At 42.8% G+C, this 22,540-nt stretch overlaps 2 protein-coding genes across 4 annotated transcripts in view; both read left to right on the top strand.

Annotated features, from left to right (window-relative positions):
* LOC137469404 (phosphatidylinositol 3,4,5-trisphosphate 3-phosphatase TPTE2-like) overlaps positions 1 to 22,540 on the top strand; it is a 267,328-nt gene that overhangs the window by 204,839 nt on the left and 39,949 nt on the right. The window lies entirely within an intron of this gene.
* Positions 959 to 22,283, top strand: THSD1 (thrombospondin type 1 domain containing 1). Of its 2 annotated transcripts, XM_068182103.1 has the most exons (4): positions 959 to 1,109; positions 6,362 to 7,327; positions 15,160 to 15,318; positions 19,456 to 22,283. In XM_068182103.1, the coding sequence occupies exons 1-4, from the start codon at positions 1,052 to 1,054 to the stop codon at positions 20,829 to 20,831; spliced, it is 2,559 nt and encodes an 852-aa protein (XP_068038204.1). In that variant the 5' UTR covers positions 959 to 1,051; the 3' UTR covers positions 20,832 to 22,283. The 2 variants fall into 2 exon arrangements, with proteins under 2 accessions (XP_068038204.1, XP_068038205.1); XM_068182104.1 differs by lacking the exon at positions 15,160 to 15,318.

Genomic DNA, 22,540 nt, shown 5'->3' with positions numbered 1-22,540 from the left:
CTCCACAGTTTTGCTCATTCCTAACTTCTGCCTGCTCCAGTGCCAGATTTCTCTCATAAAATTAGGTTGTAGACTTAATGGATCAAGACCTTTCTTGCATGTTTGTGTGATGGTGAGCACAGTGACGCTGACCTACAGGTGCTCCTGTGAAACGCAGGACAGCAGTTCTCATATTTTGAAATGGCCTCTGACTATAATTTCTCTTTTTAGAATCCCTCCTACTTACGTTTCTGAAGGATACTGTTTGGTTTTGCTGTTATCATTGTGCTTCCAACCTATTTTATCTAATTGTTACGAGACTCATAAAGACTAGTTTAAACCAAGTGGACATGAAACTGGGAAACTTGCCAAAATTAGTCTATTTCTATTGGCTTAGCAAAGGCTGTCATGAATGTAAACTTAAAAATTATGGAGGAAAAAGTGGAAGTTAGCACCTTCTCCATCTGATCAGTCAGAATGACATAAAAGACAGCTATAGATCTCTTATAAATCTAGTAAGATCACTAAGTGTATTACTAGACCTGAATAATAGAGGAGCTTGATGACCAAAAAAGTAGTTTGCTGCTGAGCTGACAAACTATATGAATTGTGTACCAACAGTAAATCTCCAATATTGGTATGTGCTGAGCTCAGAGTTATATTTTGTATCAAATACTCATTGCTTTGCTGTTGTGAGCCTTGGTCACAATATAAGATATCCATAGCAGCAGTTCCTGCAGTGCAAAGATAAAATTGTTGTTATCTGTCTTTGTTGTTCTGGCTCAGGAGCTGCATTTCAGGATGGAAAATTATTGTACAGTGAGTTGTAGCTGTCCTTATTCAGATGCATTGATACAGTGTTAGTAATTGTTAAGTAAATGAGAGAAGTGTTAATTAATAGTTAATTAATATTTTTTTTACTTATTAATGACATATCTTTCTTCTTGTATTTTATGAAGCAAAGTTGACACAGCTGTAATTTTTTTAACTTTTAGGTGTGGAAAACGTGCTGGCACTTTGGAGCTGAAAAAGGACATGAGGAGTAAAAGGACCCAGGATCTCACTGGTCAGAATGAAACATATGTTGAAAGATTTTTCAAATCTATTGTTAGTAGTGCTCTGTGACTACGGTGAGTATTAGAGCTGTCAAGCGAAAACTGTGATGTGCATTCACAAGGTGGTTTTGAGTGGTGGTGTTTCCAGGTATTCTGTGGAAATGAAGTGCTATGGAAGCCACCACTGATAGGCACAGAATTTAGTCTAGATCTTATGCAGTAGTTAGGTGGAAAATGCAACTTGCATAAACTGTCCCTTTAGATCAGTGTTAGGATTCTTTCCTGATGTAAATTTGCTCAGAGAAATAAACAAGATAAATGAACAAATTTCCATGAGCATCAAGGAACTGGCTGTGCTAGAAGCAGTAACTGGAACTCTGCTCTCTTGTAAGACTTATATTTCATAATATTTAATGAACATCATGAAAGATAGGCCTGGTTTAGGTATCCGTAGTAGGATGGGTGGAAATATGCACAGAACTACCTGTTTCTCTCCATTACTAGGAAGGGAACCTGGGTAGTTGGGTCCTATGTAAGCATCTACAGTACAGCCTGCTATGGCTGAGTGAGCCCCCATCTGATGGATCTCAGCTGCCACCCAGAGAACTTTTGAGTACAACAAAGGTGTTCTTTCCTCTGTATAAGAAGCCAAAGGATGATGTTCATATGCATTCAATCTTAGTCACGTAAAATTAGGCAGGTAGACAGAGGCAATCAGTCTTGTTTGAGTAGTCCATGCACAAATCCATATATATTGAAAGCAGCTCTTACCCATCTGCAGCTGAGATCTGTAGAATTAAAAAGCACCTCCTTCTCACCATCAGCTGCCAAGGAGGGAAGTTAGACATCCTAAGTTCAAGTCAGAAACCTGTACAAGCTGAGGGGCTTCATATATATAGTGTCTTATCCTTTCCAAGAATGTACTAAGTAGGAAGTAGGTTTGCAAATTACTTTCTCATTGCAGAGTGAATTAGAAATTCTGAGGATGGGACTATTAATTCCTAAGCAATTCATATGTTTTAGAAAATTTCATTCCTAGTTTAAAAGCCAGTGTTGTTTTGACAGCTGCAGTACATTGTCAAACCATGCTGAAGGATTAAGCTGTGCACTGCAGAAATAAATACAGTGTGGAAAACATGGGAAAAGAAGTGGTTAATCCTCACTTATGGAATGAGCTGTAGCAGGTTGTTCTTGCATCAAACAGCTGAAGATGGCTTACAAAAAAGAGAAATGGACAAAAACATATGCAGTTTGTGCTGAAGAGCAAGGGAACTCTAGAAGATGTAGAGAACCTAGAATAGATCTTACTTCTACTTACTTCTTAGATCTTTACTTCTACTAGATCTTTTGGTTCTAGTAGAAGTAAAGATCTCATCTATGGCTTTTAGTACAATTTTTCTTTTAATAAGACAGCTAACCAGCCCAGTTAGAAACACTGCACTGAGTGGGTAACACAGTGAAGGTAAATATTAAATTCACTGTAGCCAAGACATGAGATGAATGATTACAATATCCACTGGTTCTTGGTGAGCCAGTCCTGAAGACATTCACAACTAATTGACTCAGAGGTAGAAGCTATTATTCTTGATAGAGACTGTGGCACAGCAAGTAATTATGACGTGCAGTTAATGAGTTAAATCTCTGCTGCAAACTTTAGGTGCATCAACTTTCAACTTATTTCCAGTTAAAGGGCAGCCCATAATTCAGAAAATTGCTTCCAAACAGTTCTGCATATACGTATCTTTGAATATTACTGTGTGCATCGATTTTAGATAACTATTTCACTTGTATACTTCTCTGTTTCAGGCAAGACTATTTTTAAGTGATCCAGTATGTTCTGGAAAATTACTGAAGTGCTATAAAAAGCCCTATCATCCAAGTAAATTGTATTCTCATGTCTTACCAGTTTTACTGATGTTTTTGTTCTACTTAGCTCTGTGTTACCAGTGGCTGACAAGCCAGAGCACAACCCGACTTGGCTTAAAAACACTTTAAAATAAATAACTATCTGAATAGCGTCCTCAAGTAATTCTTCTTGCTCTTCAGTGAAAATCAAGGACTTTTAAAGTGTGAATTCTTACAAAGACTCCTCTGGCAGGTTGTTGGTACCACAGCCAGACTTCTTTCAATGGGAGACCATTGTAATGACAATGAAAATTATACAAGTGCATTGAAAGATGCCCCTGACTGGCTGTCCAAACGACTGGGACAAAGTTTTGGCATGTGGCAGAGTCATGGGCATGTAGTAGGCCTTTTGGAGCATTGTGAAAAACTGCTATGAGGGCTGTCCAAAAGTGCAAACTTCTAATTTACCAAACTGAGGGAAAGGATGCTGTGAGCTGGGGTGCACCGGCCAGAGCTCTGCGGTGCTGTAACAGCATCCTCCAGTAGTGCTCATTTTCCTCACTTCCTGAGGGATCTGCACCTAGGGTTGATGGACTGCTCCACAGCAGTCCCCTGCCTTCCTGTCCTTCCTCCCAACATACAGAGTTCTTCATCTCAGCCATTCTAAATAAAAAAGAGTGCAAGAAGGTCAAGACAGTTGTGAAAGAGAGTAAGGACAATAAAGCAGTAGGTAAAAACCACAGTGCTTTTCATTACTATCACTTGAATGTTTTTGTTGTAAGTTTAAAGCTTAAAATTGAAATTTTTCATGCTGGGTTTTTGCCATGGTCTGATTTCCTTTTCCTTTAAAGTTTCAGCTACATTGAATCTAGCTGATTCCCATGTAGAGAAATGCATCATTTTGCCCACTATCAAAGGAAAAAAATCCCAGCAACTCAATGCCATTTCAGTGGGAAACTCTAACACAGCTGTGGGAACTTCATCTTTGTTAGCGTTTTCACAGTGGCCTGGGACATGCTTTCTGCTGTCCTTATGAAGACCTAGATCTGGTCCAGATCTAAATCCTTGCAGGTGACTTAGAGATGAGACTCTCTGAAGGGTCGAGTGTGCCCCAACTCTTGCTGGCTCCTCTTGCCAGCCTCATACAGCACCGTGCATGCTCCAGCCCAGGGCAAGAATTCCCCAATATTATTGGACGCAAGAGTTGATTGTCCTGTGCTCTCTTATGGAATGCTAGCACTGAGCAAGGAAGGTAGGAATGTGCTGGAGTTAACCGCAGGCCCAAGGAACCGCAGAAGATAAAAGAGCTATAAGGTAAAGAGATGAGGGCAGGAGTTTGAAAAACTATGGTAACAATAATGGAGTTAGGCTAGTACCCAAGAAATACTGAAAGTAGATGGTGGTAGAAGCAGGCCTGTAAAATATGGGCAGGCTCACGTGACAGAGCCAAAACATGAAGAGCAAGGAGAATGTGTTGCTGGGCAGTTCAGAGAGACACTTTTCACGAGTGTTTAGGGTCTGTCTCTTACTCTCTGGTGTCCAAGTTGAGATCAGGTTTGCTGTGGTGTCATGTGCTCACCACAGCTGCAACGAACAGGATCCTGCTTTGGATGTCTGAAGGGCCATTGTATTTAAAATCAGGTCCTCGCTTTCACAGGGCACCACAATTAGTTGTTATTTGACACTTTTTACCTTTGTGCCTGTGCCTTGGTTCCTAAGACACTAAACAAGAATAGTGACCTCCTCTCATTTTTCAGGGATTTTAGAAGGATAAAGTCATTAATATTTCCAATGCACTAATACACTACAATAAGAGCACAATAGGAGAGTTCTCGGGGGAAATTAATAATTCTGTGTTATCAGGACAGATTTTGGACGGTGTGCAGTCAATAATACATAGGACCACCAACAGAAGACTGAGAACAAAAGAACCCTCTGATAATGAGAACTGTCCATCTGCCAAATGAAGCAGTGTCTTGTGGAAATGCAAATGAAAGGCTGGAGTTATAGTACATACATGTAAGAGTATATGTATGATTTATATGTGTAAGGCTGTGCGTGCCACCTTTACTTGGACTTTATTTATGTGGTTGGAGCTGGTTATTTTAAGGACATGTTATAGCTGGTGGCAAGTAATAGGCTCTTTTTTTCTAGTGCACACTACACCCCACCCAGATGTAAATGTCTATACCTAGTCAGATGAATTTCTTCCTGAAAATATTTCCTGCTGAGAAGAAAGTGAATCCAATGTGACTAACTCAAATTGAAGCTTAGAGTAGTAGGTGTCTAATATTATGTGAGATGAGTCCTGCTACTCCTGACTGCTAAGTGCTTGCCTTGGCAGTTGCAATGTTTTTCCAGCAAAGCTTTCTTTGAGGTAATCTTAAGACATGTGTAACAGATTTAACAAGTCAAAGTATTGTTAGTTGATACTACTTATGAAAGGATTGCTTTAACTGAAGTTTTACACTTCCATGGCACCTTCCATCTAAGACTCAGAAGCCTTTCCCCAGACAATTAATTAAATAAAGATGTCTCACAGCACATTCTTTATCTGGAATAGATGTATGCAGTTCCCATTTTTCAGATAACCTTTCTGTGTCTGAAATCCTTAAGGTTCAAGCAACGCAGAGAAGGTAGCTGAGCTAAGAACGGAAATGTGATCTTCCAATTTATTGCTTTAGATATATCACTAGTTACAGCATGTCTCAGGATAATTTGGCAACTTGCACGAACATGGTCATGCAAGAACTGAATTTGAAAAGACTGCACCATTTATAATGAAATGATGTCATTTAGACATGTTGCACCACATCTGAGACAAGAAAAGTGCTGCAGTCACCATCACTGTTATTTTCAGTTCTTTCACTCAAGTGTCTGCGATGCAAATGAGCAAAATGAAAGATTCATAAGACAGAGCAAGAGAAAAGGCTTCAAAAAGCATCATGCAGACTTCCTATTCTGTTTTACTTGGGGGACATTTTTCATCTGTCTGTGTGAGAAACCACTGTCCTTTTTTTGCTAAATTATGGCTGAAGCTGAAGAACAGCTGGCCTCTGTGGAGTTTAAAAATCTGTAAGTGAAAGAAGTTGAAAAGTTTGAGAATCTATTCTGATAAATTAAGGTTTCTGTTAATCTTTTGGGTGTTTTGTGGTTTGCTTTAAAATACTGGTTTTTACAGAACAGACGATTGGGGATAAAAGCATCATACGGTCAACCTAGGACACTTCCTGAATGTGTTACTGCAGTGGACTTTAAGTTGCTCCAAATCACATCCCTGCACAGAACAGCTGTTGAGCTCTAACTGCTATTGCTAGGATCTTTTCTATTTTTGTGATCCGGTTCACTTGAAAAAGATTGAGAACAACTTTTAATATCCATTTAAAAAATAATTGTTTTCTGCCATAGAAGAAAGGAAATCACTTGTTTGACAAGAATCACTTGTCTGTTTCTTAATACTGTTGCGGAACTTTTCCTTTCAGTTCTCGGGGAAGTGGAGTATCTCCTGTTGGAGCATCCAGATCATGTAGCTTTCAGCAACGACACAGTGTCTGTGGAATATCAGTACTACAGCGGTGGTAATGTGACAGCAGAGCATGTGTCCCTCCTTTTATTGGATGCCAGCACCAGTGAGATAATTGCAAGAAAACAGCTTCCAGCAAATCAGTCCCAGGGGACGGTGGTGTTTGAGTGTTTCCATTTCAAGAGTGCTGGTGATTTGTTGTTCAGAATGGTCTCTCCCAGTGACAACAACAGTGCTGCCCAGTGGAGCAGAAGCAGCCTGTCCACCCTCCATGTCGAATGGCCTGTATTTCACATTGATTTGAACAGGAGTTCAGAGGTGCTTGGGAGCTCCCTTCAGGTTGGACTTTTTACAAATGAGCAGTTATGTGGCATGAACAAGACTGTGATTTCACTGGATGTGATATTCACTAGCACCCTTTATGAATTCAGAAGAGTATGCTCTGATGAGACTCTGGGCATTAGAACTAGCAAAGGAATCCCCCTGTCTAGGTCCCAGTGGGTAGAGTTTGATTGCCCACCTATTGGTCAAGAAGTATACATCACCGTGTTACTGAAATCGTTAGAAACACATTCCATCATTGCCTCCATAGGACCTGTAGATCTCCTCCACAAATTTGGATACAGACTGGTTGTGGCAGCAGAAGACATATGCAAAACTTTGGTTCAGGTCTTCGTAATCTCTCCACCATGCACTTCTATCAGTGGAAAAATTGTTGTTTATAAAGAGGCTCTCAAGCATTCAAGTCAAAGAACAACTTGGCTGTATGAAAACATCCTTCACCCAGGAGACAACAGGACAGAATTTAACTGCACTCTGTTTGATGTGGGGAAGAACAAATACTGCTTTGACCTCCTCAACTTCTCAAACCGAAGCTATTCTCCAGCAAAAGTTAAGGAGTGTATACTGATCCAAAGGAATATGGGTTTGTACTGATTTTTTTTCTCTTTTAGCCAAAACCAGCACTCTTCCCAGCCAACACTGGTAATCATTTTGGGTCTCCTGCACCAGACAAAGCAGTTGTAATGTTGTACACAGGTGGGAACAAGATAGACTGTTATGTCACAAAGACATTTGATAACAAGTGCCACTGTGGTTGCTTAAGGCTGCACTAAGTTAATGCTAGGTACCAACTAAAACCACATAGGGCATTCTGAATCTTGTACCTATCCCGTCAGGCTGAAAATGAAGCTTGTCCCTCTCAGTGAGGTAAGAAGCTACTTCAGTAGATCTGGCGCATTAGAGACTCTAAAGGTAGGATTAGTCTTACCTGCTTCTCAGTGTGTAAAAGCCAGGGGCCCAACATTAAGTAGTTGTGTAGTTTTTTAGTTGAGAGGCATCTTGCAAGGGTGATTCACGGGTGTTGAACGTAGAGGGCCTGATCCTCACATGGGTGGTCTTTCCTCTACCTACTTGGTGTAGAAGTTTAGAGCTCTACCTGTTAGATGCACAAACTCTGGTGAGATTAATTAGGATTTGGCTACAGTGAAAGGCACAGCTGTGTCACTTGGACAGCTGGCAAGTTTTCTAAGTGTCTGCTGCTTAGAACAGACCAGGGTGCATGTTCTGACCCATGCGGCTTTCTGGCAGATCATGGGCCATGTTCATATAGCCGAACTTTTCCTTATAGGAAAGATTAGAATAGTACAGTCTGCCAGCTGGGAACAGTTGGTGGTCCATATAATCCTTTGGATTATGCCTGCCATGATCAGGCATGGTCTGAGAGAGTGCTGGTTGGCAAAAGCCAAAACCATGTGTATGTTTTACAGCTATAGTGTTAGAAGTGGCAGTCCACGGCTTGACAGTCTCCAAACCACGGCTGCGTAGCAGAGGAAGCAGATGAGCCGCGGCTTGCAACAATGAGCCAAATACACTTCTCATCACTCATTTGTGGAAGGCAGCCACAGAGAGGGATGGGCCGTATGTGCACGAGGGAATTGGGATTGGGTTGGGTTAGGTTGTGTTGCCTACACCCTGGAAAGTAAATGTTCTCATTTGAAGCAGGCTTGTGTCTATAGGTAATGAAGTAGTCTTTTCCAACTGCACACTTAAAAGAGTTTGGATTGAAAGGTTTAAGATGTACATAATTTTCCTCACCTCCCCACCTTGGTTGCCTTGAAAAGTGCAGGAACTCTAGCCAAAAAATGGCCATCGCACTTCATGGACAGGTATCTGAGAGGGATCATGAGGAGACCAGGAGTGTCTCAGACACAACCTATGTTAATGAGGTTCCTAGCATGATGTGGTCTTATTTTGTGCTATTTCACGAATTCTAAAACTGTTAGCTATTAACTCTCTGTACTAAAAATGACCTCTATTTTCAGCACATGCCAAACCCAGTGCATAGTTCTCTTCATCTTAACTTCCCATCTGCATTCTCTGTTGGCACTCTCTCTCTTCCTTTGGCATAAGAAAGTCTACCTGAAAATAAAAGCATATTATTTTCTTAATGGAGGTAATTCTCCAGGAAAAAGGGAGACAGAATTCTATTTTTTTTATTTGTACCTGGGTGTATGTTACACTGATATGATCTAGATAATTACCCTGACAGATAAATCACTAGCATATGGTATAGATATGATACTGTACCCAATATTTAACTGTTTTAATTTATGAGATCTCCATTAAGCAATAGTTCCCTGCAGTCTGCTCTGTTTCCCTGGGTTCCTCAGTAGCCCCATCCTTAAAACCACATTGGAAAGAATCAGGCTATGCCTCTTGAAGAGCAGAGTTAGGTCAATAGCTGCCAAGTCAAGAGTATTGCATCTACAAAGCCGATGAAAGCGAAGCCACACTGTGTAGTTGTAAATAAAATGTCAACCTGAAATTAATTAGACTGCAGCACATCTGACTTTGTGCCTGTATCTGTGAGACTTCAAAGCCTGCAGGCAGCGTTTGAAAGGAGCAGGGTGTTCTGGGAGGGGCACATCAGCCTGAAGCCAAGACAGATAGAGCGAAACTGCACTGCCTGTGATAGCCATCAACCTCCTGGCTCCTTTGGAAGGGGCTCCCCTGAGCCCCCTCCCCCTGTTGCAGGGCACTGTGAGATGCCCTGCTTACAGCAGACCCCGGCTAGCTGTTTGTGTAAAACATGCGACTGCTGCAAGTCTCCTAATTTCTGCTTTGGACCTCCTGAAGTTTAAGGCAAGGAGAGGTGATAAATCTCTAGTCTGGGCTCCGGTGCACTGTGGGCCATCATTTTTCATTCAGATACCCTAGTGTTGAGCCCCACAGCTAGTCTTTGCATCTGACTGCCACTTACCTTCCAGAGAGTTATCCAGTCTTCTGCTGAAGACACCACAAAACAGACTTTTCTGGTAATGTCTCTCAATACTATGCTCTGATTTATTTATTCTTTTGAAAGGGAAACTTTGTGTGTTTCATAACTAAAGTTAATCTAGATTCATCCTCTGGTGACTGAATTTTACTCTGCTGCTTTCTGATAGTTGTTTCCTATCTACTGTCTTTGCCTCACAAAGACATCTGCACATCCAAGTCATCTCACATCTACGAGATTTTCTCAGTGTTCTTTCTAACAAACTGAAAAGATTAAGTCTTTAATTGGAAGGCATTTTCTTCAGGATTTGATTAATTTACTGATTCTGTTTCACTCCCTTTCTGTTATTTTAAACACTCAGGTTTATTTGACAGCCAGGGTATCAGCTTTGTGTGCTGTGTTCAGACATCCTTCTCACTGATGCTGCTTGATCAGTAGCACTCTCCCTACCCCTACCTCTGCTTTCATTCCACTGATTGCATTATGCAGTTTTCCATAAAAAACTCTACTTTTGCCCTGTAAACTCCCCTTGAGTTGTTTCAGTATGGAGCCTGCCATCCTGCAGATGCAATTTTCATTCCGTCTTCCTACACTTCCTTTTCACTTTGCTGATTTAGGATCTATTTTTCTTTAATTATCCTAACTTAGCAAGTACCCTATGTTGCTCCATACAACTGCACTGTCTGCTTATGTCATTACAGGAGGGTTATATTTTCTCAGTAATAGTTTATATTTATTTTCTTGTCAACTAGGGAAGCACTGAGCCTTATACTAATCCCTTTGGAATCTCTCCAAATGCATTCTCACTCAGTGATGGTTTTCTGTTGACAGTTGCATATCCAATCTGTCACTCAGCCAGTTCTTACTTCATTTAACATATGCCCTATTGTTATGAAGCAGAGATATTGTTTTGTAAAAGATCAAAGTTCCTAAATCATTAAAATGATCTTCATCCAAACCACAGATGATGAGATAAAATATGATTTTGCCACATCTCTTTTCCATAAATCAGACATGAATTATGTTCCTGGTGCTTTGTCAATCCTGCTCTTTACACCTCATTCAGGCCAAGTTTAGTACAGCCTTTTGGAACAGGAATTTTAACTTGTGCTTGGAGTAGGAAGGAGAAAGCTCCCACTGGCCCTGAGTGGGCCAGGTCAGCAGCTCTTCGAGCCCAGGCAATCACTTTCAGAATAAGTGTCACAAAAAACTTATGCTATCCAAGACTGTAAATGTATCTGTTAAAGGTGGGGAATACATCCATTAATTGTGAGACAGCACTTGTGCAGTTTTCTGTAGACCCTAACTGGAGAATCTGTGAAAGTTAGTGAAAAAATTAACAGTGAGATGTGAGTCACTTCATTCATCTTGGTGGGCTCTTCACTGTTTCACAGAGGAACATGCAGCTCATTTTGTCCCCAATGTTTGACTGGATTATTTGGATGTCTGAGGTAGGAAATTCTGTTAGATTGTCTTATCCAGCAGCAGATGCATTGCAGGCTCATTCTTTTCCATGCTTAATCCTGTGCTTTGCTCACCTGGGAGTTAAGTGTCCCCAGCAGTGAGACTTCTGCTCTCCTTAGAAGATTTTCCCATGTTCTAGCCTGTATCCTGCTTGAAACATTCAGGTCAAGACTGATAATATTAATCAGTAATGCTAAAGCATATAAAAAGGCATGTTTTTTTCATATTTCTGGTGTTAATTAACTTTCTTTTCCAGTTCTTAGTTACACTCTGGAGACCAATTTCAACTTTGGTGTGACTTACACTGAAGTCTCTTGCAGTTGCCTACAGCACAAATGAATTTTGTTCATTTGACTTTTGCTATTGGGATGTTGGCAGGGCATAAGAAATGCATCTGTTGCCTGAAAAAGGAAAGAGGAAGGTGTGGGAGGACCTTCTGAAGAGAAAAGTGGTCAGCAAGGGAGGAGAGGAGTAAAAGGAGCATCTAGATGTCAGGCAGGGATGTACAATTTCTGTCAAATTTTTGCTTCCTGAATAAGACTGTGTGAATCAGATCTGCTCATTGGTAGGAAAGTCTGAGAACCAATTAGCTCTGTTACCTGAATCTGTACCTGGGTTGGGTGTTTATTTAGAAACGAGCATATGCAGGGGATCTGGGTGTGCCAGGGTTGGTTTGTACCCCATCCACTTTTCCTGTGTCAGTAAATGCTTCATCTCCATACATTAGGAATAAATCAAGTTTTACAGACTCACTCACAGACTCAGCTTCTGGAAAAAAATTATTTTTAGGCTGTGCCTCCCCATTTCTTAAAAATGCCTATTTGTGGGGAAAAGACTCTAATTTTTCCAGAGTCTAGGATTTCTTTCTTTAAGGGGATTCTTGTCCTTTCGTTGTCCAAATTAGTAACCTGTTGGAGCATGCCACCATTTCAGTGCACCCAAGCTTCATTTCCATGGAAGGTTGAGAGGCTGTTTTCAGGACCTAAAAACTGATCTCAGCTTCCAAAAATATCCTGCAATCCCCTAGGCTAGCACAGATACTTACATGAACCTGTCGGTAATTAGTGATTTTGTCCCACACTACTGGCCTGGTTGAAGTGTTTAGGACTGTCATGTGTGTCAGGCTGGAAGGTTGATGCTGAGTGTCCCTTGCTGACTGTGCTGATGGACAGCACTGCATGCACAAAATCTTGTGAACATGGAAATCTGCGGGGAGAAATTTATGCAGAGCAATAATTAACACAGTTAATTGCATTTATCTTTCATGTTGGCAGATCTGCCAACTGTCAGCTATTTCAAAATAACTCATCAGTTAGATGTCTTCACGTTGATAATTGATTCCTCATTTGTGTGTGAAGAAACCTCACGCTTATTATAGCTAGTTTGCAGTGCATGCCTTCTGGTTTTTCCCCTGGCATTTTCAGTCTGTTTGTCTTAAATTGAGGTTAATCATTTCATTTCCTTGGGGGACAATAAACTCTGCTTCATTTTCTTTTACATTCTAGTAATTGCAGGGGATTGTAGAGCAAGATGCGGGAGTTTAAATTTCCTATCTTTCATGGGAGCTGGAACATTTCTTGCTCTCCTGCGTTTGAGTCACATTTCTTAGCCCCAAAGCTATGGATGCCACGTGTTTTTGCTAAGGAACTCTATACCTTTAGCCAAAGCCCAAGTCAGTGAAAAGTGTCCTGGAGCAATGGGCACATCTTAAGTTTGATATTACTGTTGGAAAATTACTCATCCTAAATGTTCTTGTACGTTGAAACCGACAGGCATCAATGTGGAGACTGTTGAGCACCCTCCACTACCACCAGTGTTAGCACTGGAGGCAACCAGAACCTTTCTGAGCCTGGCTCTGCATCTGACTTTAATTAACGGAAGTTTAAACTAGCAGGAAATGTGGAGAGAGGGAAACAAGTTAGCTCACGCACTGGAAATTATGACAGAAACTCACCAAGCTGCCCACACAAAGAGTCTGTAGGTCTACAAGGAGGTAGGTCCTTCAACTAGCCCTTCTTCCAGTGGTGAGGGACACTGCTGGAGTCCTTCATGATCCTGATATGAAGAAAACTGTTGGGAGATCCTGTGATATATATGATACTGTGATGTCTTTTTGAGAAGGTGTCAATAAGAGTATTGATTATGAACATTTTTTCTTCCTGCCCTTAGTAATAGCTTGGCTCGCTAACTGATACGGTTTTGCAAACTGTCCGTGGCCTGTACCTTTTTGGGACTCCTTATCCCAACAAACGTCATCAGTTTCCTGCTTCTTGGCATCCTTTGATTCTCTTTTCCCTTGACACCATACACTTGCTCCATTTTGCACTTCACTGGGAGCTGACGTGGCTGCAAACAGAAGGAGGAGTCTGAAAGCTCAGCCTGCCTTTGGGTTCATCACTAGCTCCAGAGACAGAGGGGTGTAAGCAGAGAGGTGCACAAAGAGCACAAAGTGAGATGCAGCCTGGGATCTTGGATGTTGCCGTATTGTGGTGGAGTCGGTGACAAACAGCCGGGGTGGTCACTTGGTATTGTGTGGGCTTAGAACCGCAGCAGCACCAGGGTGTCTTGTCATGCCCATCTCTCCTCTACATTAGGCCAGGCAGATGTCCTGGGGCATGCAGGCACACAAATGTGTGTGAGTGTGTGCCCACACACTCTCTGAAGCCATGGCTGGCAGCACAAGTGTAAGCTCAAACTCTGGGTCCCCATCCTGCAGTGCACCAGGAGGGCAGCTCCACTGGTCCTCTTAGTCTGCTCACATTAATGCTGACATGGTCACAAAACTGTGTAGGACAGGGCCCAAAGCAGTTACAATTTAATGTTTATTGAAACACAGCTGTATTTATTTTGTTAGAGGCATTTAAAAATAATAACACACTAGGAACAATATAGCAACCAATAAAACATGAAATCATAAAGCCATTTTCAGTCATGCAACACTCTCTAGTGCTTGGACATCATAACTTCGTTTAGGGCTCGGGGCATGCTAGCAGCAGTAATAAAATTAAAATTCATAGCTTGTGTTGGCAGTAGCAACACTATAAATTATCTAAAAGAGCAAAGTTTAACCTGGTCTACTTTTAAAAAAATTATTTAGCTGTTTTTCAACTTTATCTGTGAGCAGTGAAATTGAGTTAAGTAGTCTCTTGTTCTTCTTTCTGTCAGTCAGCTGATCCATAGGAGCATTCCTAGGGGTTTTATATTTTAAGATTGCACCTGAACTCACGCATTAGTTTGGAATTTCAAGTTGTGGCCCTGTCTCAGTGTCACAGCTGTCCCACAGGGACAGGAATGGTCCCATCTTTCTCTCTCTGGGTTCTCACTGCCGTAAAGTTTGAATGTGGAGATCACTGGATGAGGATGTTGTCTAAGAAAAAGAGGGATTTTATTACACGTTAAAAAATTATAATGTAGTGTTAGAACCTGAGTCTGCCTCCAGTTAAAATAAATAAATGAACATGCAAAATTCCATCCATGAGTTAACTGCCTAATCATAGGCAATAAAACAATAGAGACCTGTAAGTTGTCAGATGAATGATTCAATAACATGCTTGTGTGCTGGGAAGAAAATAAAGAGTAAACCAATGTTGTCATTTCATTAGGCCTTGTAGGCTTATCACCCTGTCACAATCATATAAATCAGCAGTAACTGTACTTCAGTCAATCAAATTATCCTGCTGTAAATGCACTGTTTGTCAGGCAGGAATTGGATGAATATATAAATTACCAGCCCACTTCAAAGATCTGTGGATTAATTTCCTTTTGCTGTTGTTCCAGGCAGAACCTGCCTGCCAGTTGACTGAACACTGTGTTGCAGGCTGACACTGGGGTGAAAAAAGGAAAACAGCAAGTGGAAGCTTTGGCTCATTCCTGGATGCTGCTTGCTATTTTGGTCTTGCTGTTTGCATGGTTTGGTTATGTATTGCTGTTTTTCTGAAAAAGAAGACAAATGGCTGTGTCTTTAAAGGTAAGGAGGCAGACACGTTCCTCATTGCTGTGAGCTTATGTATTTGTAGAAACGTGGAGCCGGTGGCAGCCCTGGAGCCCATGCAGTGTCACCTGTGGGGATGGAGTCCGGGAGCGCTTCCGAGAGTGCCTCACCTCCTCGCCGGCAAAACCAGGCTGCGCTGGATCGCCGAGGGAGACTTCCCTGTGCTCGCTGGAGGAGTGTGTGTGTATGTAGCTCTGCTGTCCTCTTCCCCTGGTCGTGTGACCACCCTGGCAAAAGCAAAGTGTAAAATGGAAACATCCCATCTCTCTTTCAGTCATACTGATTTGGGGGGCTGTCACATTCCTGTGGCTGATGGAGTAGGGCAGGAGCCTCTGTGCATTTGACTGTGGGACACTGGAGATAGGGTTCCAAGGCACAATATTTCTGAATGCCATGGGTGCAGTGGAAGCAGTTTAAAATCTCCAGGATGATCAGAACGGAGAAGTCCTGAAAGAGAGATCTTGAGGCTACCAGAACATGTTCAGTAGTGAAAGCCAAAGTAACAACTGGCCACTGCTGGTGGGTGGCAAGTGAGTGCAGATACAAGAGACCTGAGCCTTCTATAAGGTGGATTACAGCAGTCACATGGCCTTCAGTGAGGGTGGATGAGGCTGTGCCGGCACTATAGTTGGGTGCTGACAGCCACCGTTGAGGGGCATGAGAAGTGTCCTCTTTCAGCAGGGTACTGGTGCTCAGTCTGTGCAAAACTTTTGCTTCTTGCAAACTCCCTGCTGAAAAGGAGTGTGCTGATGCCAAGGGACCACAGAGAACAGAAAGCTGATCTAAAAGCTCCAGTGCCTTTGTGTCCCGCAGGTGCCACAGGGGACGGGGATGGGAAAGGAAAGCTGCCCAGGAACTGTGCAGGCTCCTAGGATCTCAGACTATAATTTAACAGATATTTTAAGCTATTGCAAAGTGACCAGTACCTTACTCCTTGCTTTGGCTGCTTTCAGGCACTTCTTTCTGCTTGCAAAAGTACAATGTGTAGAACTGGAATAGAGGCAGCTAAAAAATGGACAGTTTGGGGATGTTGGGAGTTGTTTAGCCCATGGTCACTGTGGTGCTTATGCCACTGAAAAGGAAAGGACAGCAGGGGGAGAGAATATGCAGCTGGAGCAGGAAGAGGAGAGGACTGTGTTTTTAATGGAAGTGTTGGCTTGAGCCAGCTTCAAGGTGTCTGAAGATGAAGGCCTCAGAAGTATTCAGGCAGGACTGAAATGTGTTGTGGAACACTGCAGGAAATGGGTTGTGTTTAACAAAAGTTTGGTGGATGGAAAACGCTAAAAATTATATTCTATCAAAGTATTACATGTTGTCAGTGGTCATGAAGCACTGGGAAATGTTTTAACAGGTCTAATGTTTTTAATGACTTGAAAATGCTGGCCATGTGGGTTTGCTTATTTAGTAAAGCTCTGAGTAAAAGCAGAGAGGAACAATTTAGATGCTTTGGGTCCCTAGCTTAAACCAGCCCTGCTCTAGTTGTCTTCTCTCTGCCAGACTCTCTGAGGCTGCTGTGGGCAGCAGTGCCTCCACCAAAATGCAGTGGGGTTGTTAGTGTTTTGTCAAAGCTGCTGTTGAGCTGTGCTATCCCACGCCTCCTGTCTATCTTCTGGAGGGGTATGTCTGTAAGTATATAATTTGGTTTGGCTCCTTACCACCTCTGGAGCTCAGAGAGCAGTCCTGGTGCAGGGAGCTCCTGCAGGGAGCTCGCTGGAGGGGGTTCCCTGAATGCAGAGCATGTGCTGGAAACATGATTTGTGTGTGGACCTTGCTTTGCATGCATTGAGGTAATTGGCCTCTGGTGCTTCTCAGAGGGGTCACTCCTCCCGTGCAGATGTGCAGCTGTAAAAGGTGTATGTTGGTTTCCAGCCATCCTGTGCATACACTGTGCACACACCTGTGGTAGTCTGGTTGGACTCAGCAGGTCTGGACAATCCCCGGATTCCAGTGAGGTCTCTAGGTTAATAAGAAGGGTTAATACACAGAGAGCACAGATGCAAAAGAGGCCTGCATCTGCACCCATTGCCGTGGGATCATCTGGAGGAAATACCTTGCTTCTGTCTCACACATGGTTTCTAATCCTCCTGCTCCCACATGGGGCAGGTTCCTTCACAGAATCACATACATAATTTCATCCCATTGAATTTCAGCTTGCTCAAGAAGTGGTTTTACACTCTGACTTTGCAGTGTTCATCTACTGCCTGATCTCAAGCTGGGAGTGTCACCCTCACCTTTTCCACTCTGGCTGTCTGCAGGTTTTGGAAGCAGACAGGTTCTGTTTCCAGCATAGCTCTGCAGACATTAGTCCAGCAGATGGAGCAAATGGCTGAATGAGCAAGGCCAGCACGCAGTGTAGGGGCCAATGAGATGCAGCGAGAAGTGAACCATAGGGACCCAGTCCTGTTTGGAACCTCTCAGTTCCTTGCTGTTAGCTGTGTACCCCAAAACAATGCAGCACAGCGGGCATTACAAACATAAGCAAACGCGACTGAGAGAAGGATGAGAAATTAATTCATTGGTCTGCTGCAGTGGTGCTGAATAGAGCAAATGCTGCCCCTGCCTGCTTCCCTGAGGTCATCTTGTTCACTCCCTGCTCAGGTGTCCAGAGCAGCAGTGCTCTGGGCTCTGGCACAGGGGCATTGGACTGAATGCAAATTTTAGAGATACTCCTATGAGATTCAGCAGGCAGTAGTCTTGTTCTTTAAGTTGGTTTCAAGCTCTCAGAGTGACACAAAGATCAAAATTAATCCAATGGCAGGATTTTTTAGAGGACTTGGGGTTGTTAGGTAGCCCTGAAATAGGGAAGTGGATCTCCTTCCCAGCCCAGCAACCTGCATGTCTGTTCTGTAGCAGTCCGAGACCTTCTGCCTGTGTTCATCAGTGCATTTGTGCATCCTGCCCACCTAACAGCTGCGCTACCAGCTTGCTGTTGAGTCTGTGTTCTCCTGAATTATGGGAAGTACATGGTGTCCAGTTCTTGTTATTCTGCAGTCACTTTTCCTATTCCTGGACAGTCACTGTGATGCAGGCAGGAGCACCTGCCAAGTCTTACAGTCTGTCAGTCTGATGGAAGGCTTTGGGTTCTGGATAAAACTAGAGACTAGAGCAGGGTTATTCAGTGGTTTTGCTGGAGCTCACACCTTTACGGCCAGCTCTTGTCAACTGCAACTAACCAGCCTTATCCTCCAACAAAATCTTCATGGCTGTAGGGAGCTGATGTCTAACCAGAACAAAAGAATTTTGGCAGTGGTAACAGATATTAAAATTAGCTACTGGACCAATTAATCCATTTTCGACCACGCTGTATTCTGTTCAAGATTGCCCCTGAAATGCTTGAGACCTCATTAAAAAAAAAAAAGAATTACCTATTTGTCATTGGTTCAGCCATCTGTAATGCGGTGGAATGGGCAAGTGAGTGGTTTAAACAGGTCTGTGGACAGTTCTGAGATTGTCACATTACAGGTTAGAATCTTAGAATATCTCAAATTGGAAGTGGCTCATAAAGATCATAGAGTCCAACTCCCTGCTCCCCCAGGACTACTAAAGCTAAACCATATGACTGACAGCATCATCCATACAGTCTGTGAATTCTGGCCATGATGACTTCCCTAGGGAGCCTGTCCCAGTGACTAATTATCCTCTCAGTGAAGAAAGGTTTGCAGAGTATTCTTCCCCATTCAAAGTCCCATCTCCAGTCCACAACAGAAGGGTATCAATAATAGAATGCTGGAGAAAGAGCAATGGCACTTTCAGTTGAAAGCTTGCTGTGGCATGGGAAGGTTTTGTCCTCTGGGACTATCGCACCAGACAGTGGTAGAAGCATCCTCAGAGGACTGCTTAGAAAAGTTACATTACCTCTCCTGATGCTGCCTCTCTCTTCAAATTCATTTAAATTCTCACACCCACTTAAGCTCTCTTAAAAATAATTTTAAAGTGATACCTGAAGTACTAGCCTGGGTTGAATTATTTTTTCCCCCTTTATGTCACTTTTCAACAGGGAATCTAAATGTACTTCATAAAGAAAGGCAGAGTTCCTTCATTTTACAGGTATTCAGTAATACCTTATGGAAATGGCAGAACAGGAAAAAATAATGATTACATTTAAAAGGTCTGTGGGAGCATTAGTTTAAAGTAAGTAGATGTTCATGCCTGTTTAAAGTCGTCAAGTAGTAAGTCATCTCCAATGAGCAAATTTTGATGGCAGACAACTTCCTGTACTGTATTAATGGCTTCTTTTCCTTAGTAGTGAAGTATCCATCCTCAAATACCAAAATGCTGCTGCCAGTGCAACTCTGACATATGTGTGTGCTCTTTCTTACAGCTGTCCAGCTTCCCACCCCACCTTCTGTTCAGCCAGGAGAGGATCAGAAAGCAAATAATATAGTTACCGTCACAGGTATCTCGCTGTGCTTGTTCATCATCTTTGCCACTGTTCTTATCACCCTCTGGAGGAAGCTCTGCAGAGCTCAGAAGTGCAGCACTGCTGTCCGACGAAACTCCGTCCATTCCCCCGGCTTCCGGAAAAACTCAGATGAGGAGAATATTTGCCAAGGCAACAAGCAACGGGACAGCTTTGCTGAAGGAGGGGACGCCCCTGTTAACATTCCCCTAACCTACAGGCGAAGCCTCCAATTTGCCCAAGAAGATGATACCTCTGGAAATGAAAACTTTCAGCAAAATGCTCAAAAAATAATCCCTCCAATTTTCAGCTACCGCCTGGCACAGCAGCAGCTGAAAGAGATGAAGAAGAAAGGCCTGACGGAGACCACTAAGGTGTACCATGTCTCTCAGAATCCTCTCACAGACACGGTTCTTGGTGCCACCACGATGCTTCCCCTGAGCGGGGAAAACCAAGAGGAGGTAGCGGCAAACAAATTTCGGATCAAGTCTCCATTTCTGGACCAGCCAGCCTGTCAGCCCAAGTTCCTGGGAGAATGCTCTCACCCTAGGCTGGATTTTCCATTCTCACAGGCCAATCCTGCAATGAGCCCTACCCAAACCTTGGTAAGAAGAGGTCATTTCAAGCACCAGGATAACAGAGTGGACTTGCCTGAGAGGGGCTGTCACAGAAACTCGCAGTTCAGAAGAACAGCCAGTTTCCATGAAACTAAAAAGGCCAGGCCTTTCAGAGAGAGAAGCATGTCCACAGTCACACCCCGACAGACTCCTCTCTACAACTCCAGGACCAGGACATGGGACCAGGGTCTGGAGGACAGGACACGGCCAAAATCGAGAAACGCTAATCCAGCTTGTGAAAAGCTGGATCAGCCCCACAGCGCTGTGCTGGGGTGTGAACCACAGGGCCATGGCGCAAAGCCCCACCACAGGGCAGGTCCCCCGGTGAGGAAGCTGGACCTGATCACAGACCGCCAGCCTGCCGGTCAGGAGAAGGCAGCTGAAAAGCCTGAGCCCAGCCGAAGTAAGAGGGGCCCTTCACCTAACCCCAAAGGGGTATGGCAGAAAGAAACCGGCCCAAATGGCAAAGATAATTCCCAGAGAGGCCTAAGCATCAGCCCTGCCCAGTATCGAAGGGACAAGTGCCAGAGCTTCCCCCTGGACCCTGAGTTTGCCTTTTATGACAATTCTACTTTTGGCTTAACAGAGGCGGAACAACAGATGATTGACCTCCCTGGGTATTTTGGCTCAAATGAAGAAGATGAAACAAGTACTCTGAGCATTGAGAAGCTGGTGATCTGAGTGACTCATTGCAGCCCTGCAGGAGTGGCATGCGTGGGAGAGGATCTGCGGGATCGGTTGGCTTCTGGTGAAAGAAAGAGCAGGAGTCACGTTACCTCCACACACAGCAGCAGGGAGTAATGCCCCGGGTCTGGCTTGTGGGAACATATTCCATTCTAATTACTGGAAAGTGCTTTCATATAATTATTTTTTGTATGTATGTGTGTACAAGACACACAAAGTACCCTGGGAAAGAACATGTTAGTTAAGGTGTGGTGCAGGAATATCCAATAGGTTTTATTGTGTAAAGCAGTCATGTTTTGTGCATCATACATGATGAGTGCCACTGACATTTCCCAACTTGTCAACTGTGTACTGGTAGACTGTGAGATACTAAAGCATCCACTGTCCAGCATCCTCAACCATCTGCCCTGATTAGTGAATCATTTCCCATCTAGAAAGCACAAAGCTCAATCTGTGGGCAGTTTCGTCATTTTTCTGATAGTTATCAGTGAACTGCATTGATTTGTAATTATTGCTGAAATAACTCATATGGTGGGGGGTTTTTAGCTGGTTGCATGAAAGTGCAAACAATTGATGCTGAGAACTTGAGTGAATTTAAAATTGTGGAGACATTTTCATCATTCAAGACTTTGATATTTTCTTACTGTCAATATTTATATCAAGAAAACAGTGCTCAAATATTTGCAGAAAATTAGTACAAAAGGCATGCTACAGGGAGGGCAAAGAAAACATGATCAGATTTTAGTCCTCATAGAAATGTTACCTGTAAAAAGCAGTGAGAGAACTGTTGAATTATGCATCCTTTCCATAGTCTTCCTTTCCTTTATTAAAATTTTTAAATGTAAATACATGGACAATAATACTACTACGGCAAGCTCAAAATAAATTATGAACAAAACCAGCAAACAAGAAGATTATTTGATTAATACCTGTTCTGGGAACAAAAAATTAAAATTGACAATATCTGGTGATCCACAGAGAATCTTTTAGAATCATTTACATTGGAAAGACCTCTAAAATAATTAAGTCCAACCATTAACGTAACACTACTGTGTTTACCACTAAACCATATCCCTTAACTGCCACATCCACACACCTTTTGAACACTTCCAAGGACAGTGATTCCACTGCTTCCCTGGGATGCCTGTTCCAATGCCTGACCACTCTTTCAGTGAATAAATTTTCCCTCTTATCAAATCTGAATCTCCCCTGGCATAACTTGAGGCCATTTCCTCTGATCCTGTCACTTTTTACCTGGGAGAAGGGGCCAACCAACCCCCACCTTGCTACAACCTCCTTTCAGGGAATTGTAGAGAGCAGTAACAATGAACTACAAAAGCCATGATGGGTTTTTTTGTTGTGTTTTAAAACGAGACATCACAAATTTGCCATTAGATTCTGCTGTAAGTATTCAGAGTTGGGTTGGAACTCCAATTAACAGCAGAAGCAGAGCTCAGGCCTTTGTGAATGACTAAGACTTTTCTTGCCATTTCTTAGGATAAACGTCTCTCTGGGGATGTTGCAAAGACCAGGGGATTGCTAGTGGGCAGAAACAAGAAAAGAGGAGATGCTGGCCATGGAGGCTGGTGTAAGAGAAGAAAGGATTAGGCAGTGGACTATTAGTCTTAGACCAACTCTCCCCTTAAGGAGCCCAACCCTATATGCCCATTAACCTGCCTTGTGGGTGTGAAAGCAAAATTAGCATG

Source organism: Anomalospiza imberbis, chromosome 2 (assembly GCF_031753505.1).
Source record: "Anomalospiza imberbis isolate Cuckoo-Finch-1a 21T00152 chromosome 2, ASM3175350v1, whole genome shotgun sequence".
NCBI lineage: Eukaryota > Metazoa > Chordata > Aves > Passeriformes > Viduidae > Anomalospiza > Anomalospiza imberbis.
The sequence above is the reverse complement of the archived record's forward strand: the minus strand, read 5'-3'. Positions and strand labels throughout refer to the sequence as shown.

Excerpts from the sequence above, each read along its gene's own strand:
- THSD1 (XM_068182103.1), top strand. The coding sequence starts at position 1,052 with ATGAAACATATGTTGAAAGATTTTTCAAATCTATTGTTAGTAGTGCTC. Across the intron at positions 7,328-15,159 it reads ACTGATCCAAAGGAATATGG|AAACGTGGAGCCGGTGGCAG; the intron begins GTTTGTACTGAT and ends ATGTATTTGTAG. Across the intron at positions 15,319-19,455 it reads CTCGCTGGAGGAGTGTGTGT|CTGTCCAGCTTCCCACCCCA; the intron begins GTATGTAGCTCT and ends TCTTTCTTACAG.